Consider the following 23667-nt stretch of genomic DNA (forward strand, 5'->3'; position numbering starts at 1 on the left):
CAATTATTTACAAATGATATGAATACCTTGCTAATTATCACAATAAAGTGGATGCAGTCACGTTTAAATATACTTTATATATATATTAAACAAAATCTAAGAAAATAACAACAAACTATATATATATATACACATACACATATACGTATGTATGTATGTATGTAACGAAAGCCAAACAGGATATCCGGTTGTACCGGAAGACCAGCTTGCCTCCGTTCCAGGGTAATGGCTGTTCTCTATCTCGTAATGCAGTGACAGCAACCCTTGACGTTTAGTAAGTCATGTGTTTTAAGTGCGGCATTGTTCCACCGAGATCCGTTCCTGCACTATCTTGGCTGTAAACCAACATGAACATAGATATTTGGTTTAACTTGATCAGTAATTTAGATGAAGTCTGAGTTTTATTGTCGGCTACCCACAATCCGGCTAGCGCGTTAGCTGCAAAGTCAGGAGACCGAGCCACTGAACAGTTTAAGACTTCTTTCAAGTCTGATATTGAAAAATGAATAAGGCCTAAATCCAGAAGAGATTTTGTTTCGTTTCAATAGCAATTAATTAGCCGAGTAGTCCTACGCTTCAATGCCCGAAGAAGGACCCAGGATGAATGGATTTTCTCTCGGCGAACTGTGCTGGCTATTCTGTTGTCCGCCCTGTCCTAGCCGCATCGCGGCTAAGCTAGCTTTTCTCCCACCGGAGCCCACATACTCGCTACACACGGATGCTAACGGGGTGGCTAGCTTACATTTAACCGAGCGAGCAGACTGGCAGTACTCCCAGCGAGAACTTGATGCAGTGGAAGTTATTAGCACCAGAAGCAGCCGGGGTAACCGGGTTGGATGCATGTTTGTGCGCTGCGCCCCAAACAGTCGATATACGCTGCTATTTTCCCACGGTAACGCCGTGGACCTGGGACAGATGTGCAGTTTCTACATTGGCCTCGGTTCCCGGATCAATTGTAACGTGTTCTCCTACGATTACTCAGGCTACGGAGTCAGCACTGGCAAGCCCTCTGAGAAGAACCTGTATGCAGACATCGAGGCGGCCTGGCAGGTGCTGAGGAACAAGTGAGTAGAAACTATTTTACTTTTTCGAAACTGCAAATGCCCCCAGTTGTTTGGTGTTAAATTTGCTTTTTATATTGTCATATTCAGCACAAAATTTGAAAAACCCGACTCCGGGTCAGAGCCTTAGAGGTAAGAATACACGGGTGCGTGTGAAAAAGAAAGCTAGTTTCATTGTAAAAGAAGAAATAGCTAAATCAGCCCAGCCATTAACTGAGAAGAGTTTGTGAAGCGATGCTCAAGTGTGTGATGTCATGTGTTTAGATGAAAACGAACATTTTTAAAGGTAAGTATAAGCAGAAATATTGTTGCTGATCATGTATGTTAATTTGCCACTGATTTACAAGCACAGTTGATGGAAAAGGGGAAAGACTTAATTTCATATTCCTTTGCTGTTGATGAGAGCACTGACACAACTGATGCTGCACAGTTGTCAATCTTCATCCGTGGAGTGGACTCCAGTTATTGTGTTATAGAGGAAATTTTGGAAATGAGCATGAGTTGCATGACCAAATCTGTCAGTTCATGGAAAGCAAAGCAGAAGACACCACAGAGCGCCGGGATGAAAATTAGCTTCTAGCTTCTAGCAAGGAGTCTGAGCTTTTAGGAACACTGATTGAACACTCTCAGAGCATCTCTGAGCAAGGAAGAGACAGAAACTTTTATCTTCGTGAGGAGGCGTGGTTGACCCCGTTGCTAGGTATGACACATTCTCTCAAAAGCTGTGATTGGTTGATCCAAAAGAAAAGAGAAAAAATAAATTGAAAAGCTCTCTTAGTGAGAAGTACAGTGAAATCGATCAGACTAATCTAGGGATGCAGCAATTAACCGGTTTCACTGTTGCTACATTATATAAGCTTTACTATGGCAGAGGGACCGAGCAGCGGAGCTTTGCATCCACCAAAGAAACAAGTGAACTTGGTAGTGTTGGGGCATTTCTGGTACACCAACAAGGACAAGAGACTCTGGATGACAGATCCCCCTTCCGCAATACCTGCCAGAAAAAAGTTGCAGCAAAAGTATTGAACTTGATACAGCATCTGCGGGATCACCACCCAGCACTTCACCCCCAACATAAAAGCTGAGTGATGTAACGTTGTGTATTAAGATTAAACATTAAGTTGGTAGGGAATTAAATATAAGCGTGTCACTTACAATCAGTGGCGTAGCAGTTAAAACTTGGGCTTTCCTCTCAGTCCTCTCAAGGGCTTCAGTCAGTGACGTTTTTTTTTTTTTTTTTAAGATTTTTTTTTTGGCTTTTTGCCTTTATTGTACAGGACAGCTGAAGAGAGACAGGAAATGCGGGGAGTGGAGAGTGGGGGATGACATGCACCAAATGGATCAGCAGACCAGGAGTTGAACCTGCGATCAGTGCGTCGAGGACTACAGCCTCTATACATGGGGCGCCTGCTCTAACAACTGAGCTAAACCAGTGCCCCCAGTCAGTGACCGTTTAACACTGCTTCCTACCGTCTGAGTGAGCACAATTTTCCACTGGCACTCTGGGCCAGTATCTTTCAAAATTCAGTTTCTCCTAATGTAAGGGTTCTTATTAATGAATATGTGAAACTATTATAAACTCATAAAAATAGACAAAAATAATCATATGGGTATAAAGAGGTTTCTTTTACCACTCTTGGTTCAGCAACTCTGACACCTGCATGAATAAGTAGTAATACATGCAGTTGCGTCACTTACAAGGTGTACCATTTCTGACGCTGTTCAAATGTATGTTTAATTAGCGTGATCAGCCGTGACAGTACGTTTTTGAAATGAAAACATACCGTCTCCTACTTCCTGTAGCCGTTAAACAGTCCGCGGCACATCTGCTCTGTGAATGGTCAGTTTATGTAGCCACAGTGCTAATGTGCACCAGGACGAGGTGCCACTGATGAGGGGAATACACACACTTATTGCCACCTCGCATAACTGCCCATCTGCCTCAATCATCCCGCAGGCACATCTGTGATGGCCGGAGCGTCGCGTGCATGTTTACAGTTTACAGGCAGGTGACTGATACACAGACTCTGCATGCACACAGTGGTCAGTTTAGTCTATGCTCTCACAAAAAGCTGCGCTGTGTGATATCAGACGGATTTTCCTGTTGTTCTATGTGTGGGAAACACTGCTACGGGTGTTATGTGGGTCATCAGCGTAGGGTTTAGTAAATCTCCCTCGCGTGTGTATGAAAACTAAAACGTGTGTGTTTACACTAGTCCGCGGTAGCTTGCTAACGTCAATAAGTGTGTTCTAGAATGACAGCTGCTCTGTTGCGAGTGAAGCGTGTAGCATGTTGTTTACAGCAGGAGCCAAAATGCCTGCAGTACTGACATCGGATGGAGATTAACGAGGGATTCTGCGTAGAAAGTGTTTAGTCCCGTTGGGACTGTGAATCTCAAGAGGGCTACTATATTGTTTACATTGTGGGCTTGTGTATCCTGCTGGCACATGGGGCCAGTTAAATACTTAATCAGCCAGTTAAAATGCTTAATCGACTGGCCCAGGGGGTTACAAACATACTGCCGGGCCACCGGGCCAGTGCTTATATCAAGCCCTGCTGTTGAATAAATTGTGAGCCACACTTTGAAGTATACAGCCTCAACACATTGTCACTTGCGCAGTAGCCTCTTTACATGCTGATATTTACATTTTATAATTATATATTTATATATATTTGATCACTTTATTTACCATGCTGATAATTTTAGTACTTAATGTAATTGATATTAACAAGTGAAAATGGCTCATCTTTTATCAATTTCTATGAATGCTATTGCTAACAATATTATTTAATCAATTTTTATTTGTATAGCACCAAATCATAACCAAAGTTATCTCGAGCCACTTAACAAAAAGGTCTAGACCGTACTCTTTATTTACTCAATATTTATAGAGAGGCCCAACATGAATCACCATGAGTAGCACTTAGCAACATTTGGCAAATTGGCAGAAAAACTTCCTATTAACAGGCAGAAATAAGCAGAACCAGACTGATGTTGAACAGCCATCTGTCTCGACTGGATGGGCCAAAAAATTGGATAGAAGGAGATGTAGGATAGAGACAGGCAAAGAGAGCAACAACAACATATGTTCTTGTTACAGCAACATATGTTCTTGTTACAGCAACAACATATGTTCTTGCTACATCAGCATAAACAGATAATCCATACTTATGTTTATGATGCCAATAATATTGGTACACAAGTGTTAAGATTAGCAAGAACAGCATATTCATGACGAAAGGCTGATAATGATAAATTAGCAAGAGAAGCATAGTAACGATAACAGGCTTATAATAATGAATTAGGGGGCACTGGTTTAGCTCAGTTGGTAGAACAGGTGCCCAACGTATAGAGGCAACGGTCCTCAACGCACTGATTGCAGGTTCGACTCCCGGTCTGCCCATCATTTGGTGCATGTCATCCCCCACTCTCTACTCCCCTGATTTCCTGTCACTCTTCAGCTGTCAGCTATCGAATAAAGGCAAAAAGTATAATCTTAAATAATAATAATATTAATAATGAATTAGCAAGAACTGCATAGTAATGATAAAGGCTGTAGTAATAGTAATAGTAATAATAATTGGGCGGCTGTGGCTCAGTGGTAGAGTCGGTCGTCTTTCAATCGGAAGGTCAGATGTTCAATTCCCAGCTCCCTCAGGCTACATGTCGAAGTGTCCCTGGGCAAGACACTGAACCTCAAATTGCTCCCGGTGGCATAGCCAATGGGTATGAATGTGATATCTGATTGACAGTTGGGCACCTTATGTAGTAGTCTCTGCCATCAGTGTGTGAATGTGTGTGTGAATGGGTGAATGTGACATGTAGTGTAAAAACAGCTTTGAGTGGTCGCAAAGTACTATATAAGTACAGTCCATTTACCATTTAAAAGTTGAAGTCAACAGGTCTACTATTAGCATTAGCAACAACAATAATGACACTGATGAGGAAGACTGGTGTTAATAGTTGTTCCAGTCTCAGTCGAGCAGGTCCACAGCAGCAGGTGGTCTGCAGCAACGATCCCCAGGAACCTACAAGACAAGGGAGCACAAGAACTCCCGGGAAGATATATGGTTAGTAATGTTAATGGGACCAGAAGATACAGAGTTAATGAGCTGCATTAATATGTGAGAGAGAGAGAGAGAGAGAGAGAGAGAGAGAGAGAGAGAGAGAGAGAGAGAGAGAGAGAGAGAGAGAGAGAGAGAGAGAGAGAGAGAGAGAGAGAGAGAGAGAGAGAGAGAGAGAGAGAGAGAGAGCCACACAGAGATACAAAGAGAGAGAGAGAGAGAGAGAGAGAGAGAGAGAGAGAGAGAGAGAGAGAGAGAGACAAAGAGAGAGACAAAGAGAGAGACAGAGAGAGAGACAGAGAGAGAGACAGAGAGAGAGACAGAGAGAGAGACAAAGAGAGAGACAAAGAGAGAGAGAGAGCCACACAGAGATACAAAGAGAGAGAGAGAGAGAGAAGCTCGGTGTGTCAGATCCCCCCGACAGTCTAAACCTATAGCAGCATAACTATGGGCTGCTCCAAGCCTGAGCCAGCCCTAACTATAAGCTTTATCAAAGAGGAAAGTTTTAAGTCTACTCTTAAAAGAAGAGAGGGTGTCTGCTTCCTGGACCCTGACTGGTAGATTGTTCCAGAGGAGGGGTGCCTGGTAATTGAAGGCTCTACCTCCAACACTACTCTTAGAGACTTTAGGTACCACAAGCAGCCCTGCATCCTGGGTGTGCAATGTTCTAGAGGGGTAATATGGCACTATGAGCTCTTTAAGATATGATGGTGCCTGACCATTGAGAGCTTTGTAAGTAAGAAGAAGGATTTTAAATTCTATTCTAGATTTTACAGGAAGCCAGTGCAGAGAGGCTAATACAGAACTAGAGACTAGAAAGAGACTAGAAAAGCGCTATATAAGTACAGTTGATTTACCATTTTCCTAGTTCTTGTCACATGTGCTGCAGCATTTTGTACCAGCTGAAGGGTTTTTAGTGATTTATTAGGGCAGCCTGGAAGTAACGAATGCATGGACTACTTTTTCTGCATCGTTTTGAGACAAGATGTGTCGGATTTTAGCTATGTTGCGAAAGTGAAAGAAGGCTGTCCTTGATATTTGTTTTATGTGGGAGATGAAGGACATATCCTGATCAAATAGAATTCCCAGATTCTTAACAGTAGTGCTGGATGCCAGGCTGATGCCATCTAGGACAGCTATATTATTAGAGAAAGAATCTCTAAGGTAGGGGTCTCAAACTCAATCAGAGAGGGGGCCGAAATTAAAAAGTGGGTTGAAGAGCAGGGGCCGGACATTTTTTTTACTCACAACACCATCAATAAAAGAATATTTCAAATGTGATCAATCTGGTGAAAATGTGCTAATATTTCAACCATAAGTCCACCTTGTGATTACAAGAAGAAAAAATATATTTAGCTGCACTCTGCTCTTATTTGCCAGAGCCAAATGCTTGGCATCTTTTCTTGCCTGCAGGTTCATTCCTGTTTGGGGTTAGATTCTGAGCTGTGGATGGAGTGAAGGTGTGCATCAGTTGCTGGAGTTCTCAGCTCCATTTGGATGTTTACAGGTGCTCTTTCCAGGTCAACTACAAATGGATTACTGAGCACATCAAATTTAAATTTCTGAGCTCCAAAGTCGACAAATCGCTGTGTAAACTCTGCCAGGTCTACTCAGTTTATCAGCAAAATGTGCAGTTGGTCACAGCGGTGCAGACCTGGTTTCCTTGCTACATCTGAGTCTCTCTCTGTTCCTGAAGATCGAGGTTTAACGGATTGAGAAACTTTGTTACGTCGCACAGAGATGCCAACGCGCACAGCTGGTGCTCACAGGTCTTGATTGGCGATCAAGACCTGGGATTTGTAGTATCAGCGGTGTGTGTGCTGTATAACGGCGGGCCAGTTATGATAGACATGTGATTTTATCTCGAGGACCAGGTAAAATTGTATCCAGGCCAGATGTGGCCCGCGGGCCTTGTTTGAGACCCCTGCTCTAAGGTGATAGGGGCCGAGCACGATAACATCAGTTTTGTCTGAATTAAGTAGCAGAACGTTTCTAGTCATCCAGATCTTTTTGTCCTTAAGGCATGCTTCTAGTTTAGATAGCTGGTTGGTTTCGTCTGGCTTCATTGATAAGTATCATCTGCATAACAATGAAAAGTGTTTCCACATGATATTACCCAGAGGAAGCATATATAAAGTAAAAAGAATCGGTCCGAGCACAGAAACTTGTGGAACTCAATGAATAACTTAACTGATAGATAAGACTTAAACCAACTTAATGCAGATCCTGTAATGCCAATTAAATGTTATCCTGTCTGTAACAGGATGTGATGGTCTATTGTGTCGTAAGCAGCACTACGATCTAACAAGCAAGTGCAGAGAAAATTCCAAAGTCTGAAGCAAAAAGTAGATAATTTGAAACTCTCACAAGTGCTGTCTCAGTGCTATGGTGGACTCTAAATCCTGACTGAAAGTCCCCAAATAAACTGTTGTCAAGAAGAAAGTCACATAATTGATTAGTGACTACTTTCTCAAGGATCTTTAAAATAAAAGGAAGGTTAGATATAGGTCTATAGTTAGCAAAGATGCCTGAATCTAGGGTAGGCTTTTTAAGAAGTGGGTTAATAAGTTAGTTTAAAAGACTGTGGTAAGCCAATAAAGACATATTGATCATATCTTATAAAGAAGTGCTTATTAAGGGAAATACTTCCTTAAGGAGCTTGGTTGGAATCAGGTCTAAAAGACAGGTTGATAGTTTAGACGAAGATATCAGAGAATTTAGCTCAGGAAGGTCAACTGGAGAAAAATAGCCAGGTTTTTGAGCAGTTTACAAAGATATACAGCTGCACCAGTTAAGGGCAGGAGGTTACAAATTTTGAAAAGGTACCTGGGATTGTTTTTATTTTCTTCTATAAGGGAGGTGTAGTAGACACCTCGAGCATGCTGTAGGGCCTTCCGGTATTTATTAAAGCGGCAGTAGGTAAGATGGAGAAGAGAGCGGACTTTGCTTAAAAATGTTAAAGATCACAACCTCCAGGTCCCTCCCCCTCGCGCCGAGATTCACAGTCCCAGCAGGACTAATTACTTCTACGCAGAATCCCGCGTTAATCTCCATCCAATGTCAGCATCACTGCAGGCATTTTGGCTACTGCTGTCAACAACACGCTACACGCTACGCTTGCGGCAGAGCAGCGGTCATTCTAGAACACGCTTATTGACGTTAGCAAGCTACCATGGACTAGTATAAACACACGCATTTTAGTTTTCATACACACGCGAGGGAGATTTACTTACCCCCTACGCTGATGACCCACGCAACACCCATAGTGCATGAGTCTGTGTGTCACTTGCCTGTAAACTGTAAACATGCACGTGATGCTCCAGTGAATTTGGAAAGTTACTGGCCCAGAGTGCCAGTGGAAAATTGTGCTCATTGTCAACCCCTGAATTGGCAAAACCACCAGCACTTAGTTTGCTAACAGAGACTGTGGAAAAGACAACAGAGCCAAATAAGCAGGAACACACTGATGTTGTGAACATTTAGCCGTGGGAGCACAGGTGCATAGATCTATCAGGAGAAAGTCTGAAACGGTCACACTTTTCAGATATTTTCAGCCGCTTCACCATGAAACAACACTAAACAGCAGCAGCAGCAGAGGGAACAAGCTAACGTTAGCCCGACTGCAACACCACGTAACATCACAGTAACTGCAGACATCTTAGCAATGTGGAGACAATTTTTGAAAACAAATACAGCAGAAATTAAGCTGGGGTCATTACCTGTCAAGCAGAACTGTCTTAACTCAGCATCACTTAATAAGCCTTCACGTCCCGTAGCTCTCTTCACCTCAGAAATGCCGTTCCAATGCTTACTCTCGTTTCATTTCAGTCTCGGTCCAACTCTTTCTTTTTAGCTTGCCTTTTCCTCTTTTTTTCTGGGCAGTGGAGGGATGGGCAGTTTTTCATTCCTGGTGGTTGTTTTTCAGCCATTGTGGACACAAACCGGCTGATGCTGGGCACACCAAAGAAATTGAGCTTGACAGTGAAAGCATGTGCTTGTGGTGTGCTTGTGGTGTGATTGACAGCAGCCTCTGAGACTCCTTGGCTCCGATTGGTTGTTTGTGTCAGGAGCGTTGGATTCTTACAAATGCCATTAAGAGCAGTAGGAGGAGCCAGAGGAGCATGATTTTTTTTCACACATTATATATCTCATGTACTACTGCTTGTTTAAAGTGACAGTTTGAGCAAATATGACAAAAATTTAGTTTTAATAATGTTACTACAGCTTTAAGACTATTTTGCCAGAGTAATATATTTGCTTCAGGTCACGAGTCATACCATGGAGCTAGACTCTGTTGTTTAATCTTTTTTAAAGGGGCAATTGAATCTAGAGTACTTCTCAGTGAACCTGCAGTATTGTCAAAAAACGAATCAAGCTGAGAAGGACTAACATTAGCACAAGAGCTTGCTGTAGTTAAGAGATGTGGTAAAGAATTAAAAGCAGCTGGAATTGCTACCTTAAATTTAGCTACAGCCCTTTCAGACAAACATCTTTGCATCTGTAGTACATTTTTAACTTGAGAGTAGTTGGTTAATAGGACATTGAATGTTACTTAATAGTGATCCGATAAAAGAGGATTTTGTGGAAGGACAATTAAGTTCTTGGTTTCAAGGCCATAAGCTAGAACAAGGTCGAGGGTGTGGTTAAAGCGGTGAGTAGGCTGGTTTACACTTTGAGTGAAGCCAATAGAGACATGAATGGCATGCTATGACTATCATTATCAACATCTACATGAATAGTGAAGTCACCTACAATAATTATTTTATCAGTACTCAGAACTAAATCTGACACGCATGCGCATAAATCATTTATTCAGTGAGGAGACAGCATCTAAGTTTTTTTTAATGCGGGACGAGCCGATGAGAGGGACGGCGCGATCCATATGATCCATAGTGTGATCCTAGCAGCTTATCTGAATTTATAATGTAATCCAGCAGTGAGCAGATTATAATCAGCGCAGTGACTGATCTGTGTGTTTCTCAGGGTCTGTCCCTGACTTAGTAGCGTTGTGATCGGTACCATTTTTTCGTGAAAACCCTTTTATAAAGCATAAAGTACATCTTCACACGCTGTGACTGAGATGAGCCGGAGGTGATCTACGCAGAGTTTATCAGAGTTATCATGCCATGCAGGGAGGACACAGCCATTAGGAGAGGAGCAGATATGATGCAGACCTGTGTGTGTTTTTAAGCTCATACCTGAATCAATAAAGTTGCGATCCGTCCACATTTCTGCGCACAGTTAAAGTATAAACTTCGTCTCCACAGGCTGTCATATGCCCGTATGCTGTGCAGCTCATATATTTCACTGATGAACACAGAGCTTTAGAGGAGCATCAGGCTTCTTGATCTAAGTTTCATGGGATGCAACGCCAGGGTTGCCAGGTCTGCGGTTTTTCCAGCTGAATTGGGCGACTTTTGAAGTGTCTTTAGAGGCGCGAGGCCCTGTGCGGTTGCACACTTCACACAGTCCCTTCGACGGTTCTGACTCCGCGAATGTTTGGAATGTCACAGACACCTATTGGGTTTTGTGGCCAGTTGCTGAACAACCTACGGCCCGGTACCGATCCGCGGACCAGGGGTTGGGAACCCCTGGATTAGAAGACTAGAATTTAAAATAGCTGCCACTCCACCACCTCGACCAGTGTCTCACGGAATATGAGTATTAAAATGACTGGGACGAGTGGATTAATTTAAGATAACACATTATTTTTTACACAGCCAAGTCTCAGTTAAAGAGAGTAAATCCATATGATAATCTGATATCAGATCGTTTACTAATAGACCTTTCGATGACAGGGATCTGACATTTAACAGACCACATTTAATTCTCATATTTTTTGACATAACTTCAGTTGTTTTAATCATGAGGGCCCGAGCACTGCACGCAGTGCCAGGACCTCTTGGCATACAATGAATTATTATTTAGTGCCCGAGCACCGACAGGTGCTTTACTTCATCATATCTGTACCACTTTTCACAAGCTTGTTAACAGTCCCGCCCTCAACACATGTACACATTCCTTTTTTTCCCCAATCTATAGCGCCACCCACTGGTGAGAGCCGGTATCAACTCTCACATGCATGAACAGATCTGCATATACATTTTGGGTCGTAGTCATAGCCCCACTTACTGGGCAGAGCCTGTATCAACTCTCATATACCTTGTCCGATCTGCTCCAAATTTCAAATGTATGATGATAGTCTCGTCCTGAATAGAGCTACATATTCATTTTTCACTCATACTCATAGCGCCACCCACTGGTAAGTGCCAGTAGTAGCTCTCATACACAATGCTCAATCAGCATGAAATTTCACATGCATGATTATAGTCTCGGCCTGAACAGATCTACGTAGGGATTTGGGTCATGCTGATAGCACCACCTACTGGTGCACAGCCCCTGGTTGCAGCACATGCTGTGGCTCATGCACACCCTGCTGCTGCAGCACGCCCCGCGGCTGCGAGGGCACCTTCATTGCCGCTTGCGTCTTTAATTTTCCGATTTCTTATTCTCAAATAAATTACACATTTGGCAGCCCCAAAACACGCCCCAAAACTCACCATTTTTTAAATGTGCTACTGGTTTAGTAAAAAAATGTTATATTTTATGGGTTTCTTACATGGGTGTGGCAAAATAGATCCATAGTGCCCCTAGAACATTTCACCTACATGTATCAAATTTTGTCGATGTACAGGGTCCATACTCGACAATCTCCTGCTAGGGACTTCTTCCGATCCTTTTGAAACTCGATCAGTGTATTGACAAGACATGGATGATTAAAAATTATTGGAAGCTTGAGTTTTCAAGGGGCATAGCCTTGGCTGGGGGTCAAAGTTTGATGTTTTTTTGGGCATTTTGCCAAAAACGGAAAATCCTTATAATTCTCATGTACAATGTTCCATCTTCTTTATATCTTACATGTATGATAAGGGTCCCAGGCTGAACACAATTACCCGAAAATATTTCCCATCAGGCATAGCACCCCCTACTGGAAACAGGAAATGACATGCTTTACTCTACAAGCCCCTCCTCCAATTAAGTAAAACCTCAAAATGCTGTTTCAGGAAAGCCATAACACCGTGATTAATGTTTGTAGAAATGTCTGTGCGTTTTGGTCAAAGGGCGTGTCCTGAGTAGCACGGCGTATATAACCTTCGCCATGATGCCTCGCCATAAAATGTCTTAGCTAGAGTGCCACCCACTGGTGAGAGACTGTATCAACTGTCATATGCTTTGTTTAATCTGCTCCAGATTTCACATGTCGGATGAGGGTGCTGCTCTGAACAGACCTGCATATAAATATCACTCATAGTCATAGCGCCACCTAGTGGAAACAGGCAGTATTAGGTCTCGTATACATTGTTGAATCTCAAATCTCAAATTTCAAATGTATGGTGCCACTCATGCCCTCAACAGATCTACATATTAATTTTCACTCATACTCATAGCATCACCTACTGGTAAGAGCCAGTACTAGCTCTCATATACAATGTTCAATTGGCTTCAAATTTCACATGTATGATGACAGTCCCTGCCTGAACAGATCTACATATACATTTTGGTAATGCTGATGACACCGCCTACTTGTGCACAGCCCGTGGCTTCAGCACACCCCGCTGCAGAGGCACACCCCGCGGCTAGAGCACACCCTGCAGCCGTGACACACCCCAACATGCACATGGGTGTGAGGGCCCGTTCATCGCCGCTTGCGGCTTTAATTTGAATGACATTTTTATGATTTACTTCTTTTTATGTAAGTTTAAATTCACTGTAATAAAAGGCCTGGGTCGGGGGGCAGACACAGTCTCTATAACATTAACATTGTGGCTAGGAAACTGCACACAGGGAAGCTCAGAGGAGTGTGTAGGACTACAGCTCTGCCTCCTGGTCTCAACTCTGGTTTGTCAGGTTTTACGACTAACAAACTTAGCCATATTACGAGACAAAAGAGCTGCACCATCCAAAGTGGGATGAATGCCATCTCTCCCGATCAGACCAGGCTTTCCCCAGAATGTCTGCCAGTTACCTATGAAGCCCACATCGTTTGCTGGGCACCACCTCGACTGCCAGTGGTAGAATGAGGACATGTGGCTATACATGTCATTACTGGTCAGATTAGGCAGGGGTCCAGAGAAAACTACGGAGTCCGACATCGTCTTAGCAAATGCACACACCGACTCAACATTACTTTTAGCGACTTCTGATTGGCGTAACCGGGAGTCATTAACGCCGACATGAATAACAATTCTATCAAATTTACGATTATCCTTTGTCAGCAGTTTTAAATTGGGCTCGATGTCGCCCGCTCTCGCCCCAGGAATACATTTCACTGAGGCCGCTGGCTCCTTTAACTTCACGTTTCTGACTATGGTGCTGCTAATAACCGGAGTTGGTTTCTCAGCGGGTGTGTCGCTGAGTAGGTTAAATAACCGCAGTGATGACAATTACAGCAGATTAGTCGATTTCGCTTCAGCTCTAGCAACAGCTACAAACAGCACAGGACAACACAGTAGCGGCGAGAAAACATGAAATGACACAATACGCTCACCGTAGACGTTTTCTGTCCGAGGCAAAGACGCAAAACCAAATGACAATCGCCTCTCCAGCAATCTCCCCTGATTACGCACAAGTGAGTGTTTTATTTGCCATCCCTGTCACTTATTTTTCTGCTCGGTGTGGTGCGCGAAAGTGGATCATAATTTACGTAAAGCGATCCACTGGAGTGATCGGCCGATCACCTATCCCCTAATTAGAGCCTGTATCGGCTGATTTTGATCAGCTTCTGATCAACTGGTGCATACCTTGGAGAAACAGTGTTTACTTTAAGTTACTTTTAATAATTGTAAAGCAATCCTTTAATTGACCCTCCCTGACCACCATTGGCGTTCTCACACTTCTGTTATTGAGCTCGTGCTGCAGGGCTGTAGTGCGTCAACAATCTGTAAAGTATGAGTTTACACTTTAACTGGTTGCACCGATACACCTGACATGTAGCAGGTTACTGACAGAGCAGCTGTTAGAAACGTGAACTAGTCGTTGGCAGACCGTGGGCTTTTTCTGCTTACTGCTATTCCTCCTTTGGACAGTCGCACAGCCACCCCAGCAACCCGGTGTCTCAATGACTATATATTTCTTTAAATTCAGTGGCGTAAAAGTAAAGATAAACACACAAGCAAAGTACATTACCTCAATATTATACTGCTACTATAAGTTCAGTACTAAAGTAAATGTATATGTTTCTTTTTACCACTGTTTATAATTGACATATCGAATGTATTTATGGCTGGATAAAAAATATTCTGGCCAGAAAAATCTTCTAGCTTACCGGCCAATTGCAGGTAGATCAAAAAGTTAATTTTGGACCCTGTTTCCATCTCTCCAACTTTCCGCTATTTTCTCCTCTGCTTAAAAAACTCTTAAGCCTCTTAAAAGTCCTCCCCACTACTCCTAACAGTTTCTCACCTTAAGAGCCCTCTTGAGGCCTGAGATGCTTTGTGAATAACTTTAATCCTGACCAGGATCTAGTCTTAACTTTAAGGGACTTTAAGGGGAAATTCTTAGAAAACGCCACGATTCTAAGAATTTTCTCAGAATTTCATCACTAGGAGCAACTCTTTGTACTTGGAAGCTTTATGAATACAGGCCCAGGTCTCCACCGCTGTGTTTCCAGCTGCACATTTTGCTGATACACTTGCTCAGTGTTCAGTGTCAGAGTTCACGTGGCGATTTGCCAACTTTGGAGCTCAGAAATTTTCATTTGAACTGCTCAGTAATCCATTTGAAATTTAATTTAATTTAATATAAATACATTTATTTTTGCTACTTTTGATGTTCAGACCAGCAATCAGGTCAAGTACTTCCTGTACATCAGATTTACTGGCATAATCTGTTTCCATTGCAAGTTGATCTGTTTTTTCTCTACACAACTTTTCCACCTCAACTAAATGTTTATTGGAACAAATTGTAAATACACATGAACATTTTAATTCTGTCAATTATTTTAATGGAAAATTGGACACAGGGTTTTATTGACCATGGCCATTGACTATGGCTGAGCTGGTGTATTGGATTACATTAGATTTTTCAGGTGTACCTAATTAAGTGGCCGTGGTTAGTGTTGTCCAAATTCCCAATTGTCCAAATTCCCAAATGTTACCAATTTTTGTGTGTTTTAAATGTATTTACTGTATCAAGTTTCTTAAATGCATATTTACTTAATAATAAACTGTTGCTTGTCTTATGTGTTGTTTCAAAGGTATGGTGTAACTCCTGAGAACATCATCCTGTATGGTCAGAGCATCGGTACTGTTCCAACCATTGACCTGGCTGCCCGCTATGAATGTGCTGCTGTCATTCTCCATTCACCGCTGATGTCAGGGCTTCGGGTGGCCTTCCCTAATACACGGAAGACATACTGCTTTGATGCCTTTCCTAGGTGAGTGTTACACCCACAGCGTGATAAATACATACATGACAAAATACATAAAATATCTTTTAAGAAACATGCAGTGTGTTATTCAAGTGTGGATATACAATTCACCAGGGGCGGAGCCAGGCGTGATAGATATCCATGACTTACCCCAAACCAAGGAGGATCCGGGGGCAACCTCCCTGCATGATTTTTCCCAGTTATGGCTGCAAAATGCACCATTTGTCAAGCCATTTTACCCACAAATATAGATATAGAAATGGAAATGTTTGCGGAATTGTCGAAAAGTTCCCAGAGAATATCGAATGGTATTTTTGCTCGAAATGCCCATCCCTTCATAAAAAAATCATCCTTTGGAACCTCCATCCTGTTTTGTATTCAATTATTCTCCAACTGTCTTCATCATTCTGAAACCATAATACAATATATTGAGGATGAATAATTTCTACTCTTGTCTGGCAAAAATTGTGTGATGTTTCTATTTTTAGGTCACATAACCTTGATACATTTGGTGTGCAGATTAATAATTGGCATTATTATATAATTATTATTTTTAAATAGGACATAACAAGCAGAATGTGAAGTTACAGATACAGATTTATGTCTGTACCTGCAGAAAATATTAACATTTATGACCATGTTATAATATTTTTTTACGCCGCAGTGTCAAAGCCCAAATTAGTTAGGAACATTTCTTAAAATGGGTGGAGTTCCCCACCGAAATGCTTCACATAGAGGGGATTTTTACACTTTGGGGGGTGATTTTATATACAATTCTAAATGTAGTGCAAGGAGTTTTTTAACTGGTTTTGAAAAAGACTGACTATCATTCGGATATTTCTATATGGGCTAAAAAAAAGCAAACAAGGCCGTCACCGAAAAGATTGACTATTTCTACATTTAATGTCCATAATCAGTGAAAAATGTGGTGTCAAGTCAGTAAACACTGATGAAATGTGAATTCAGCACACAAAACTGGTTTAAATGTAATTATTTTCATAGCTTGGATCCAAGCTCATTGAAATTGTTTTTTTTTTTTTACAAAGTTGTTATCAAGCTGAAAAGATAAAGCAGAGGTCCCTAAGTCAGGAGAAGAATAGAGTATGGAAAAAAGAGAACGGGGAGCTCAAGTGAGAGAAAAGACACTGATGGCAGTCAGAGATGACAGCTAAGACTCAACTTTATTGATCCCTTTGGGATGACTCCCTCTGGGAGGAGATAATGAGACGGTAAATTGCAATCTGAGGTAAAAACACAAATGAAGGTAGTAAGACCTATAGTTAAGTGTGCCCCCCCCAAAATGCTTTGCATAAGCGGAAATTCCCCCCCCAATTTAAAAAATGACTTTCAGGCACTGCTATTGTCTGATTGTCATGACTTGCAATATTATTATTATTATTATTATTATTATTATTATTATTATTGTTATTGTTATAACATTCTAATATTATAGGAAGTACCCTATTAAAGTTTTTTAGATTATATTAGTTTATATAGCAATATTAAGCATTGGGCTAATATAGGTCTTTGTCACATGCAATTTTCAACGACAGCTGAAAATAGCCATTCAAAAATGTTGTCAGGGATGGGAACAATAAATCAAATGCACCCATCCCAGCACTCTGTGTTTGTGTGACTCCCAAAACAAACCATAGAAGTCACATCTCTTGTTTGTGTTGTTGGAATTAAACTGAACACCATGAAACAGACTTACTATGTCTATACTAAAGAGATTTTGTCAAGAAAGAAACGATCACCTGACAAATACCCACAGTGCTCGACATTATAGAGCTACAGTAAAAGTTTAAAGCATCTTTCACACATGCACTCCTGACATTTTCCTGAAAATTTCAGGGCCATCTGACCACGACATTACCCAGAGTTGCACTTTCACTTTCACACATGTCCCTCACAGCAGGAGATTTTTCCCTGTCGGACGCGGAGGGGGAGCAAGTATATTTGGCACCCGATTCTGTCGTGTGTGTTTTTTTCCTGTCAAAAAAAATCATCCTCCACGATCAATTAACCTGCTGGGCACTCATTCCTCGCATTCAATCCCTCCCATACCTGCAGCAGCATCTCCCATGTGCCCATCAGAAACACACACGCACGCGACCGCTATTATGTCCTTCCTGTAAATGCATTGATAGATGTGTGATGTTGCGTTTACACATCGGCCGGCATGGACTTTCTCCCAACATGATACGAGGTCGCAGGCACGAGAAAGTTGGGGTAATGTTGGGGTAATGTTGGGGTAAAAAAATTGTCCAGTTGCGTTCACACATGCAGCCCACCTGGAGGAAGTCAGGACATGTTCAGGAGTGCAGTGCATGTGTGAAAGGGGCTTAAGTTAGCCAACAAAGTATTCTTTACTGAATTAGCTAGCAAATTCTTGCGTAAGCAAGTATGCTCCTTAATACTAATCAAACTTTTCAGTTACTATGCGAGCTTCCCTCGTTTCTCTCCTACAGGGAACAGAAGTTATAGTCATAACGTGTCATTAGAACTGTCTGTCTAAAACATTCACATGAGCTGTTCTCACAAGTTTGAGCTAAAAGACATCACATCAGTCCTGGGCACAAACACTGAAACCGTTGATTAGACATTTATATTTTGCTTTTCTGTTGTTTGGACTGAATGCAAACAAGAAAAACGCCATGAGGAGGGAGGGATACCTGCAATACTGCGCCAAATACATATATTAGCATGTTATTTTACCCACTTAGAATAAAAGCTGCACTCAGTGAGACCCAAAGATGTTTGGATTTTTTATTTTACATTCCATTATTTTATTTATAAATAGATATACAGTATATTTATCTAAAATGAAAAGTAAAGAGGAGTTATACCTAGTAGAACAAGTGTGTCTGTTTTGCTGAAGTGTCCAGCTAGACTCTATGTCAACAAGAACACTGTTTGTACTCTGTTGTCTCTTTCACCTCCATAGTATAGAGAAGGTATCCAAGGTGGCATCCCCAGTGCTGGTGATCCATGGTACAGAGGACGAGGTGATAGACTTCTCCCACGGTCTGGCAATGTATGAGCGCTGCCCCCGTGCTGTTGAGCCCCTGTGGGTGGAGGGAGCTGGCCACAACGACATTGAACTATACGCCCAGTACCTGGAGAGACTCAAGCAGTTCATATCCTTTGAGCTTCCCACCTCCTGAGGGGAGCTCAGCACTCAGCAGGCCAGGGTTCATCTCAGCCCCATGAAGCTTCCTCATCATCATCTCCCAAGATCCTCATTAAGCATAGAGGCATGACTTGAATAAACTGATCATATGGTTTCCGCTGTCCTTGGAGCCATTTTAAGGTGGGAATGTAATGTGGACAAAAAGAGTTGATTTCAGATTATTGAGGTGCAGCCAAGGGTAGGGCCAGTTCGCACATAAGCATGAAGGGTGAACATGTAGTGTCCCAAAAACCTGGCTGCTCCTCTTAAATGTGAACATGGTTTGCCAATGAAACCCAGCCTGGACTGTGTTTGCACTTGCTGCTCAACCAGTATTTGTTTCCACTCCAGCTCTCAGCCCCCATTCCCTCCCTCACTCACTCGGTCTACAGCACCTTTTCTGTGTCAGTCTCTATAACTGTGAGCTTCAGTCTGTCCCATTTTCATAGTCTTCCCTCTGTTGCTCTAACAGTCCCTCATATTATTTTTGACTGGTAGGCTTTGTCGTCTAAGCTTTATTTATTTATTTTTTGTGTGAATTCTTTTTACCAGGTGAAGAAGTATCAATTTTGCACCTCAAGATGCAAATTAAGTTTTTAAATTTTTCTGTAATTTAAAGTTACCATTCAGGGTTGATTTAACAGTTGCACTTTGAATGTGCAGATATTTTCAGGTAGTAATTCTTTTGTGTTTGAATATGTGTGTGTTGGTTTCTTTGGTTACTGGCATTCCATGATTTTTCTTAATTGCAGGTAGACCTTTTTTCATAGGAAGTCTGTCTAACAGCTGTTAACCAAGCGCACACTTGCACATCTAGTCATTGATTACAGCTTTGATCTTTATAGTCCTGATGCTTGTTACACTCTCACACAGCGAGCTGAAAATGTGAAAACTAGCAACTAACCATATTTCTTGCTTGAAGGCAAAAAAAAAACAGACAGTTCGGGGAGAAATGTATTCAAGGCCTTAAGCACTTTGGAGCGAATGTTAAATTCAGTATGAAAATAGTAACTTCAGGACTCAGTTTAGAAATGCCAATATTCCAAATTGGTTTGCTTCTCCCCAACAATAGTCCAAATGATACACAGCAATAAAGAGCTGTTTGATCCTGGATGCATTGTGATAGGTAAATAATATACAGAACGTGATGCTAAATTTAATAGAAGATTAACGTGATTTGTAAAATGCCTCAGCAGTAAGGCTGGGTGATACGGACTAAAAATGATTTCTCAGTAAAATATACTTAAAAATATATCTCAAAGGGGGCTTAATATTCAGTCAACTAAAGCCACAGTCTTAGACAACAATTTAGACACTAAAGTTGTCTCTAAAAGTGGTGAAAACATGGAATCGAGCTACGACATTACATCTCCAACATCTGATGGAGCTGCAAGCTGAACTGCACTTGCGTTAACTTAGCTTGATTTAGTGTTAGGGTCCCCCCCCCATTTAGATTGCATTGAGTAGCATTGCCCTTAGGTCATGGTGACACTTTGACATGACACAACGCAAAGACAACTTCTAAATGTGTGGAGCTGTTTCAAAATACAAAGGAGGCATAACAGCTGACCTTTGTTACTGCGCCTCTCTTTTTTGGTAGAAAAAGGCTTGTGAAAGAGGAGTGATGAAAGCACTTATTGTGCTTTATGAAAAAAAGGTAATGGATTTTAACGCAATTTATTCAGTAAATCTTCAATCTTTTTACAAAATAGCAATATTAGTATCCCCGGCCCTACTCAGCAGGTCATTGAGTAAATTGATTTATCACCCTAATGTTGCAGAAAACAAACGCATCTTGACATCCAAGCATCTGGTGAAGCTATAGTTGAATATGTGATAATGCTTCACAAGCCACACTCTAATTAAAACAAATTGTTATGTGCAGGTTTTGCTTATTCTATTACATTATTGTATCTGAAAATTGTGCCATACAAACAGAAACACTTGCCAGTAAGTAATTAAGCGATGAAGATTATGTTGGGTAGAACAGGAGCTTACCTCAATAAAAGCGAGAGCAGCAGGTATTGTGGGCTACGCTTTGTTAATATCAGATCATGTGGTAATTAGACTCGACAGCTATTGTGAACAGCAATAGACTTGACTCAGTACAGTAAGCTGAATCCAGGGAGCACGGTAACTAAACTGAAGGTGGACATGCTGTTGCTAAGTTAGAGTATGTACTTAATTTCATTTCATACTAGAAATAAAGCCTTATGTTTACAGACATTTCACTCAGTCCTGCGGACTACAGCAGGGCACCTGTTTTCCTCAGGGGGACTAATAACTGCTGCTATTCTTTGGAGGACTCTTTCAGTCAATCACTGTGACAGCCAGACAGCATGGGGAAGACTCAAATGACATAAAGTTACTTAAATCAAGTTCAGCCTGAGACTGTCATGTGGTTTGTCAGCTGTGCATTTCTGCCTGCAGTAGGAGGGGAATCAGCCAGGGATACCCTCACTTACCAATAGTGTTTTCGGCCCAGTCCTGGGATGGTTATTCTTAGCCCAATTCAAACTCAAAAGGCGTCTGAAAGAACCACAAAGGGAGATTTGGAAGGCGCACAAATCACCTCTAATAGTTGAGGACATTTCAAATTGAATCCACTGTATCTTTTGCCCTTTAAAATTAAAAAAATACTCAAAGACAAAAAAATGAAGTTTAACATTCACAAAAAATGACAGAAAAACTATTGCATTGAGGTAGTTGCTGAAATTGTTTACCAAGATGGATTGTGTTTGAGGTATATTTGCTCAGCAACTTGCAATGATTGTTTGATTGATCCGTGTATTGCTGTTAAGTGATTTGTCAGTTGGATATTGGTATTTTCTGATGTTGGGCTTATGTTTTTTGAAAAACAATCCCTCAATCATCTTGATTGTATTTCCTCCAGCTCCTCTTTTTCAAGGAAATGAAGACCCTACTTTAGTCCTGATTAATGTTTTGATACTGACATTTTTACAAGGTTTTCCAGTCTAAATGTTGATAGAATTTACACTGTCTCTGGAGCTTGGTTTGTATAATAATCCTTTGTAATGGTATAATTCAATGTCTTCTCTATACATAGAAGCCTTTACACAGGGCAGTCTTGTCTCATTAGTTTTAACACTGGAATTACGATATGCAAATAAAAGGCAAATGAAGCTTGTAGGATCTGACAGTTGTTAATGTGCAAAACATATGAAATAAGCCTTAAACATGCCGTTAACAGATTGTTATTCATGTGGTGGTTTTCTCAAGAAGACAGCACAATGGATGTTTGAATGCTAACATTATGGAATAAAGGATGCATGGAAATGTGTCTCTGACCTTTTTGGTTTTTTTGTTGTGTGTTTATTAGAGAGATAAAAACTTGCATTATCACTGTCACTCCTAACTGATTATTTGAAGTTTTAAGAGGTCTGTCTTAGATATAGATTGTGCCTGAATAGCTTGAAACCCCTCAAGGTAAGTAAAAGAAAATGTCTTTTCATGAAATTGGTGAACTGACCCATTAAAAACTTCTTATTTCTGATAACCGCAAGTCAGTTTGTTAAGTTCTTTTATTGTGATGTTAGGAAGAATGTAAAGATGATGTAATGCTTTTGTTGCTCATGATAATACTTCTCTCTCCCACGAGCATTAGACTTTCAAAATCAGAAAAGGAAGTACTTATTATTATAGTATTTGCTTTTCCATATTTTTAGATGTGGCTGAAGTTTCAGTGAGGTACTGAGGTAAATTAAATGGCTTCAGAAGCTCAGTCTGCAGGCTGCTATGAATGCTCGGTGTTTCTACACGCTAAATGTTGTGATGTCTCAAAGTCATGGATCTCTTTTTTTTGGGCATCTGCCCCAGGCACAGCACAGCCTTTGAGTTCAAGTACACACCCACTCAAAATCTCAGGCTCTGTAACTTTCTGCTCCACCACTTTGCACCGGAAGTTTTCAGAGTTTGTTCAGTAAAGAAGAAGGAACTAGACAGCATTTGGCCCAGCGGCTTGTTTCTTCACTCCACTTCACGGAGGACTCTTCCTCAGCAGTCCCTGCATTAAGCTGCATTTGTAAGTAATGAATGTTTACATTTTATATTTGTATAGAATAGATATTTACAATGTTACGTTTGCTGCAGCATTCTAGAGAGCTAGTGAGGTGGAACAGTACAGCTGTGCACCAAGCTGTTAGAAGCATGCTAAAAATCGGAGCTTTATTCATGTAGGAAAGAACTGATAACATGATTAGATTGTTCTCTAGTTATCATGCTGCTAAAATGTGCTTGCTCTAATGATGAAGTGCAGCACAAGAATATTTAGGTATATTTAGTTGTTTATGTGGATCAGACAGTTGTCCATAGCAAATACATTATCTATGTCGTCTCAAGTGCTTCTTTTCATTATCTTTGCCTTAGAAGATAAGGTGTAGAAAGATTAAGAATATATCTGAAATCCCAGTCACACAACTCTACATATGAGCCTGGTGACTCTAACAGCCGTCTTAAATAAGGCAGGATGCCCTTACTGTTTACAATGTGTACTTATGTGTGTAAAAAATGAGGAACTGTTAGTGAGACATCTTTCATTATAAATAAAGTATATTACTGTAAAAACATTTGGAATAATATTTGGCTGTTAGGAAAAACAACCTTTGCCATACTCATCTTAATTTTGTACAAAGAGGGAGGAATTGTACTGTGAATGTATGTTATTTTCAAACTTTACTGCCAGCAATGACAAATAACAGTTGAATATTTTTCTTACAATATGTATTATATTATATTTTACAGAATATGTGAGGGACCTAATGACACCTCTTTTAAGGATCCCCCCACAAACACAAAGGAACTCAAACAAATCCCCTTGCGAGGGGAGCTGTGTGCCCAGCATGAGAGACCCTCATAGGAGGAGGTCATCCCCAGGCGTAAATGGTAAATGGTAAATGGACTGTACTTATACAGCGCTTTT

General features: G+C 41.2%; 1 protein-coding gene across 1 annotated transcript; it reads left to right on the forward strand.

Annotated features, from left to right (window-relative positions):
• Positions 1–225: 225 nt before the first annotated feature.
• Positions 226–22023, forward strand: abhd17c (abhydrolase domain containing 17C, depalmitoylase). The gene is made up of 3 exons (XM_069664472.1): positions 226–1064; positions 15383–15562; positions 18504–22023. Exons 1-3 carry the CDS (start codon positions 580–582, stop codon positions 18721–18723), a joined length of 885 nt encoding a protein of 294 aa, XP_069520573.1. The 5' UTR covers positions 226–579; the 3' UTR covers positions 18724–22023.
• Positions 22024–23667: the final 1644 nt, after the last annotated feature.

Source organism: Semicossyphus pulcher, unplaced genomic scaffold (assembly GCF_022749685.1).
Source record: "Semicossyphus pulcher isolate SPU_LCO1_2020_fin unplaced genomic scaffold, fSemPul1.0.p SCAF_1, whole genome shotgun sequence".
In the NCBI taxonomy this organism is placed as follows: Eukaryota; Metazoa; Chordata; class Actinopteri; order Labriformes; family Labridae; genus Semicossyphus; species Semicossyphus pulcher.